Here is a 7813-nt window from a genome sequence, read left to right on the forward strand (position 1 = left end):
CCCCACTCAGCCTGGGGGACCACTGCCTCCATGAACCGAGAATTGGGACAGAACTGTGTCCTCAGGCGCTATCCCCTGGGCCCTGGGCCTGGGAAGGGGGGGTGTCATTGGTCAGGGTGTGTCCATGCTGCCCCCACAGGGCAGAGTTCAAAGGTCGACTCCCCCCTCTCCTGAGCCCTCTCCACTCCCTTCCCGGTCCTCCCACTGTCCTGTGTACAGAGAAATTATTTATATATATGTATAAATGTCTATTTAGTAACGGTTTCCCTCCCCCCGCCCAATCCCCCCCTCCACGGCCATAGCCCCAGCCCCCTCCACCTTGTACATAATGTATAGGAAAAGTCTATGTATGCTTGAGGGGGGGGCGGCTTCAGAGAGCTGGGGGTCCCCCTCCCCCCAAGTCCCTCCTCCAGGCCAAGATCTTTGCTAAAGGCCATTCCCTCCCCAGGGCATTCAGCATCGGGTGGGAGGGGGAAAACGCATCTTGTTAATTATTTTTAATCTTATTTATTGTACATACCTGGGGCGGGGGCAGGGGAGGTGGAGGGGGGAGAAAGGTCCCCTCCTGTTGCCCCTCCTTTTCTACTGCGATTTGTCTGTGTCTGCCCCCCACCCCAGTCCCTCCCCTTGTTGTCTGGATGTGGTTCTATTTTTTATGGGTCTCCTTTCCCCTCCTCTCTAACCCACTCTGCTCCCCCCCCCGCCCCCGGCCCCTACCTCCCCCCTCGTCTCTCGCTCTTTCTTGGGCTTCTGTACAACTCAACTTGTATACACCGTGTACACACAACCAGCCAAACGAAAACCCAACGGCAAACACTTTACAGGCCGGCTGCAGTGCCTCTGTCCTGCGCGCGGGGCGGGGCTGGGCAGAGGGTTGGGCTCCCGGTGTCCGTTGGTCTCACAAATTGGCCCGGTCTGAAATGTCGTGACTTCACAGACGTATCGCACGGTTTGGGAGGATCAGGAATCGGGGCGCAGACTAGCTGGGCTGTGCAGTCAGGTCAGCGGCCTGATGAGTCGGTGTCGAGGATTCCAGTGTTGACTTGCTGTGCTTAGAAGGTGACTCCGATGGTGGAGCCGTCGGTTCCCGGCCACAGGTCCTCGCCTGGCAGTCGCTGGCAGTGAGCTCAAGGAGGAAGCCACAGGCTTTATGTCCTGATCTTGGACGTCACACTGTTCATTGGGTGTCAGGAAACGATACGCGTTCAGGGAGAGGACAGGATCTTTGCTCCGAGAAGGCAGCAGTAGCCAGCTTTGAACATCAGTACAGGCAATTCTGTGTTGGGAGTTAGCCAGCCTTCTCTGGGCTCCCTAATGTGAACTGGGGTGCGTCTCTGCCTTCTTGAGCCCTGTAACAACAAGGTCTGGAGTGGACGGCAGCTGGAAGTCCAGCCTGCAGAGCTGTGGGTGGAGGCCTGAGTTCTTGAGACCAAGTGCTTGATGTGCTATGAGCCACCACGACCCCTGGGCTTGGTTCCCTTGGGAAGTGGTAGGTGCGCATGATCTCAAGGCGCGCCTGAGATTCTCTGAGTTGCTGACTCAGAACCAACCCGCTTTTTAATAAAAGCCTGAGTGGATGCTACTGGACACTCAAGTTTGAGGAACAACGGACCACAATAAGCAGTAAGCAGTTGGAAGTCAACTGTGGTATTCCAGAGCCCAGCTCACAATGTCACAAGTCAGCTGTTGCCACTGGATCCTGGCCAAGCTTATGGTCAAGATGGACTTTAGGCGTTCTAGAGCTGGATGCACTGAAGATGGTTGGTCACAGGCTGGATGGAGCCCCAGTGTGAGATGTAAAGATGGACTGTTGGCATTCTGGATCAAGAAAGAGACCCTTGGGAACCTTGGATATTTTCTGGACTCCCACCCTGGTTCTAGAGCCCAGGTTTTACTGAATGGAGGGTGATACTGCGTTGGAGAGCAGGTGGGAGTGAGGAATGGACCCAAGACTTCGAGAATCCTGTGGTGACTTGGATTGAGTCTGGGTCGCACTTGTGTTCCAGTGGTGTCCTGTAGCACTTTGGGGGTACAGCCTCAGGCAGTTGGTGGTGTGGACTGAGACATCACATCCGTACCAAAAAGTTCCAGGCTGGTCATTGTCCCAGGCCACAGGTCTGGGATGGAAACTGGACTTTGTTCCAAAGATTGGTGGGGCAGTATCATCCTCCTTGGTGGAAGAATAACCGAGGTTGGCCTTAGAGATCCAATTATTGCCCAAATTGGTATCCAGTTCCAACACTAACTGGGGAACTGAGTCACAGCCCACCTTGTCAGTTTTATCATTTGCAAAGTGGGCTTTTGCCAAGGTGGAGGAAAACCCGATGCTTTAGCTCCTGTTGCTCAAAGCAGGCCAATCAAAAGACTTGGAGGGGGTGAAAGAGATGGGGAGACAAAGATGGGCAGTGAGCAAGCCAGAGTGATTTAGGGTCACTGGGTGGCCGAGGCCAGGGGTGGGCGCAAAAGTAAGGACATCCTGGCCAAGAAGGCCCAGTTGGACATTGCAGGGGTCCATCAGCGGCTGGCTCGGGGTAAGAAGTCTGCACAGCACCCCACTTGGGCTTGTTGAGTTCCTCACTCGGCTGGGGCAAATGTGCCGGGTTTTGTCATGCGGGGTGGGCGCTGCAGCGGGTTCCGGCGGGGGCGGGGCCTCGGCACAATGCGGCGGAGCCGCGCTGGTTCCCAGGGCGGCGGGTTGGTCGCCGGCCAAGGATTCTGTGATAATGAAACCCGGAAAGGGATATTTAGCTAATCATTGTTCTAATCTGGAATACAGAGGGACATTCATGGTTCTGGGTCGGGAAAACAGTGGGGCAAGGTCACCGATGCTGAGTTTTCAGTAGGCACCGGACTCTGCTCAGGCTGGCCCCTGACGGTTGCCTTCCCTGGGAGGTGGCTCTGCAGCCCCCCTACTTCACAGCCTAGGAGACAGGCTGCGGGGCCGGATGGGAACCAGGCAGTCTGGGGGGCAGGGCAGCACAGGGCTTTCACGGAATCGGGTTCTGTGGTGGGGAGTTGTGGCTTCAGGGAACCAGAGAATGTCAAACGTTAGACCTCTTGAGGTGGTACCCCAAGTTTCAGGTGGGAATATCTAGGTCAGGGTTTCTGACCTGAATTGATGACTAAATACTGGGGTTCAAAGACAGGCCAAAGGGACTGGGGGTTGTGTGTGGTGGTTCTTCCAGATTAGTAATTGGGGTGCATTAGGGTCCTGGGTTGATTCTGGGGAGATCTAAGGGCTCCCAGGCTGAGGTATATTGGCGACTTGTTTAGGGGTGTGATGTCTTGAGATGCCCTTACATTAGCCCCACCCAGGAGAGACTGAGATGGGGTGTGCCCACACTGGCCTTAAGTTGGACTCAAGGTACAGACTCATGTCCAATTAGGAACCTTCTGGAACTGAGAACTTGCCAGTGGCTGCTGAGACACCACCCACCTGTCCCTTCTCCAGCAGAAAGGTCTAACTCATACAGGGAGGAGGGGTTGGTTGGGGGCAGGCAAGGCTTATAGCAGTTACTGCCTGTCTCCAAGATACCAGAACCTTCCAGAACGCTACTGCCTGAGAGCCCTTTCTGCAGCAAAGTGCTATCTTTTTGCCTTGTCCATTAGGGTAACTATTAACACACGTGAACATTGCGCTCTTGAAATGTGGCCAGTGCTGTGAACCAAATTTAAATTTCACTTAACTATCCAGGTGTGGCCTTTCACTGCCATACTGGGTAGTGATGTTCTGGACATTCCAGAAAAAGAAATGTAGACATTAAACCTTATCCCACCAAAACAGAACCCAGTGGGATTGCCCTGTTATGAGTGTCCACTTCAGACGCTGGACTCAGCCTGTTCTCTCTCCCTCATAGGGTTCTAGACTCCATAGTTCCAGGTGGAGCAGATCTGGTGGGTGTGCCCCAAGTTCACCCACCCCCACCAACCCTGGGAGCCCTCCATCTTTCAGAAGCATCTCCCAACTTTGGCAGTGGCATTTATTTCTCTGGATAATAAGAGTTATATACAGCAGTGACCCGAACGCCTGGGAGCTCCTCACCCCGACTAGGGGTTCGGGTGGGGAACAGAAGTGTTGCAGAAGGCACACAGTGGCGGAGGCCCAGAGACAGCCAGGAATCAAGGGTGAGGGTGTAGTGTATCCTGGGAGGCCCAGACGGAGAAACTGAGGTTCGGCGAGGGCAGCTGGTCCCGAGAGCTTGTGCTGGTTGCTCTTCACGCCCGTTACAGGAGGACACAGGGACAGCCTCCGTCCTTCTTCCTGGGGGCACTGGGCGGGTTGGGTGGGAGCTCTTGCTCCTGGTACTTCCTGTAGGGAGAAGCTGGTGTATTAGGCTGCAGGGCTGGAGCGGGGGGGGGGGGGGGGCTCAGGGCAGCTGAGAAGGGGGCTCTGCTTACCGCACGGCCCGCACCAGCTGCTCGAAGGCCTCGTCCACGTTGAGGCGCAGTTTGGCCGAGGCCTCGAAGTAAGTCACGTGATGGGATGCGCTGAAGGCACTGGCTTCAGATCGAGAGACCTGGGTGAGGGGATGCACAGGAGGGGGGATCATATTCTTATACTCAGGGCTTTCCCTGCCAGGGAAGCAGAGGGACACACAGTGCCAATGGGGGTTACAGATAGTGGGGACTCCAGAAGGAAAATTCCAGAAAGATGGTGGGGAAGGTTGGGGGAGGGGAGTCAGTACGTTCCTTGGGCAAAGAAATGAGATTTTCAGGGAGAGGATTGAGCAAAGTGTGGACGTTTGGAAATCCCCGCAGGCTTCATCTAAAAGATGAGTTCTGGAGGGAAATCACGGGACTGCATGTCTGTGGGCGGCGAGAGTAGAGAAAAGGGGGATCATGCTGGTACCACAAAGAGCTGGGGGGTGCTGGGGAGCAAAGAAGGGACTAGAAGCAGGGGAGAGGTAAGGGCAGAGGAGGGGGCCAAGTGGAGGGCTGACTGGAGGGCAGAGGTTGCAAGGCTGGGAGGAGCAGCCAAGTGGGAACAAGAGGCAGGGACAGGGCAGACAGTTGGGGCTGGTGGCAAGGTAGAAGGTGGCACGTTTCCTTTTTACCACCCAGCCACCTCTCCTGGGGTCCTGTATGCAAGGCAGGGGACCCTGAAGGTCCGATGTGGGGTCGGACAACACCTCTAGTGAGCCCATGGGACTACAGGAGCAGTCAGAGGAGGATCCTGGCGTGGGAAGGCATCCCCCAGGCCGACCTGGGGTGAGGGTGGGGTACCCCAGACCTGACGCTGTGCCTCCAGATCAGCCTTGTTCCCGATCAACACGATGGGAAAATCATCCCGGTCCTTGACGCGGAGGATCTGTGTGAAGAGCTTGCTCACCTCATTGAAACTGCGGGGCAAGCAGGGGAAGCGGGTGAGGTCTGGCAAGCCCCAGGCCCTGTCCCGCTCGCTTCACCTCTGCTGCCCCTGTCACCTCTGCCTGTCGTTGATGGCAAACACCAGCAGGAAGCCGTGGCCGGCACGCATGTATTGCTCCCGCATGGCACCAAACTCCTCCTGGCCGGCGGTGTCCAGGACTGCAGAGACCAGGAGAGGGGCTGCCTTGGGGACCAGGTCCCCACCACCCACCCTCAGGAGCCCTGTGGGTGCTGCCACCACCGCCACCCCCCACCCACTCCCTGCCGCCCTCACTGTCCAGCCGGGCTGGGATGCCATCCACAGTGCAAATCTTGGTGTAGGAGTCTTCGATGGTGGGGTCGTAGTCAGACACAAAGTAAGACTGGCGGGGTGGGAAGAGGAGAGTGTTACCACAGCACCCTGAACCCCACCTTTCTCTGCCCCCTCTCTGCCCGCCTTGGTCCTCTCTCGGGTAGAAAGCACATCTCCCACAGTGTGGTGAGGTCCTGGCTGTGTGACATTGAACAAATCACTTCCCTTCTCCGAAACTGTTTCCTCATTTGGAAAAGGAGGATAAAAATAGCACCTCACTTCATCCAGCATTTGTGCGATTCAGGGAAAATTCCCGCTATGTGTTGCACACTCTGCCTGGACGGAGTAGGTGCAGTTACTGGGAACACTGGTCCAGCGTATTTCCAGTCTAGTCCCTCCCTCCTTTTCCCCCTTCCTCCTCCCCCGCCCCCCTCCCCAGGAGGCTTACAGTGTCTCCTCCCAGGGGAAGGACCTGGTTCCAATCCTGTTGTGGAGAAACTGCCCCACCAGCTGGCCGGGCCCCTCCCTTCCTGCTTGGGTCCCGCCCCGCCTCCAGCCAGGCCTTTGGCCAGCTCTGGTCAGCCCCTGGGTGCGGGGGCCCAGGGCTGGGGCTTTCCCCTGCACAGGCAGGGGCTCCCATCGAGGCACTGGCGGGCATCTCTTGAGGGGTCCGGGGCCCAGGGGCCTCCCTAGCAGCATCTTGGGGGTGGCTGCCTTTCTAGGGTTTCCCTAAAGTGAGTGGGTTTCCCTTGTGAAGGAGGAGACCTTTCCTGGGCAGGGTTGGATTTTCGGGAGAGAAGGGGCGACTTAGCAGCTGGGGGTGCTGAGGGCTGCATCTGTCTGTTTAGAGGGGTCCTTGGTGAGGGCTTGTACTAGAGGAAGGGTGTAGGGGCCAGGCTCTGGGGGGATTAGGGGTGTGACATCTGAGCACATGGGGAAGCTCAGGAGTGAGAACTGGGACAGCCTTGAGGTGACTTGGGCGCTCTTGGGAGGTCTGTCATAGAACATAGGTGTTTATCTGGAGAGCCTTAAACACCCCAAACACATTTACAAGATTTGAGACACTCCCATGGAGTGCGTTGGGGCGGGGGGTCAAGAATCTGGGGGTTTCTTTCACAGAGATGATCTGCGGGCTAGCCAGGGTTTTTGAAAGGAGTTCAGAGACTTGTGGAGGAAAACTCAATGTTTTCCTTGGGGAAGGTCTGGGTCTGGTGGAATGGAGGGAATTCCAGACTCAGGGTCTTGGAGTGCTCTGGAATGGCTAAGGGCAGGATCTTACTAAAATCTCTTGGGTATCAGGGAGCCTCTCAGGACTGGGTAGTCAGGGGCAAAGACGGGACAGGGGGCACAGGCATTCTCTCCGCTAGACTCTGAGAGGCTCAGAGAGAAGCTGGGGTCTGGGATGAGGGGAGATGGGACAGCCAGTGGGGGCAGGTGGAACCTCGTGGGGTGGGAGCCCATGAGAGGGCTTAGGGACTGAGCGGGCTGACTCTTCTGGACTGAAGTGCTCCCAGGAGGTGCTCAGGGTTAGGTGAGAGGGGAGCGGGGATTTGGACACTGCAGGGAGGGGAGGTGGGGCTCAGGGTGTGGGCATAAGGAAGGATTGCTCCTGTAGCCAGCCGGTGGAGGTCCTTGGGGACTCGGGTCACAATCTGAGAGGAATTTTTTAGACGAGAGGGCCTCCTAAGAGGGTCTCAGTGATGGATCGAGGGAAAATCGGGGTCTCAAGGAGTCCCCCAAAGGGCTGGCTCTGGGTCCCGGGGACACCCTCCCGGGTGAGGGCCCACTACCTGGATGAACTGGATGGTCAGCGCGCTCTTGCCCACGCCGCCGCCGCCCACGACCACCAACTTGTGTGTCTCGCTGGGTGGGGGGTCCCCGGGCCCAGGCCCCCCGCCCCGGGGCCGCCCCCGCCCTGTCCCGGACGCCGCCCCGCTGCTCATGTCGCCAGCCGCCGCCGCCTCTACCGCCTGGGGGGGAGCCGGGCGGGGCCTCGGGGCGGGCGCGTTAATGAGGCACTGCATATTCATGAGCTCGGGCTCGCGGGCTCCCGTCTCGGGGCACTCACAGGCGGCCGGGCGGGGAGGAGGAGGAGCTATGCTAATAAGGGCCCGGGAACTGCGTTCGCGGCGCGGGGGAATTCCGAATGGGGCG

At 57.6% G+C, this 7813-nt stretch overlaps 1 protein-coding gene across 1 annotated transcript; it reads right to left on the reverse strand.

The window, feature by feature from the left end:
- Positions 1 to 4049: 4049 nt before the first annotated feature.
- On the reverse strand, positions 4050 to 7602 carry RRAS (RAS related; the record flags this gene model as incomplete). Its single annotated transcript, XM_084257131.1, has 6 exons — positions 4050 to 4309; positions 4399 to 4517; positions 5231 to 5339; positions 5424 to 5526; positions 5642 to 5729; positions 7450 to 7602. 6 exons carry the CDS (start codon positions 7600 to 7602, stop codon positions 4225 to 4227), a joined length of 657 nt encoding a protein of 218 aa, XP_084113257.1. The 3' UTR covers positions 4050 to 4224.
- Positions 7603 to 7813: the final 211 nt, after the last annotated feature.

Source organism: Talpa europaea, assembly GCF_964194135.1.
Source record: "Talpa europaea genome assembly, chromosome: 16".
Lineage (NCBI taxonomy): Eukaryota > Metazoa > Chordata > Mammalia > Eulipotyphla > Talpidae > Talpa > Talpa europaea.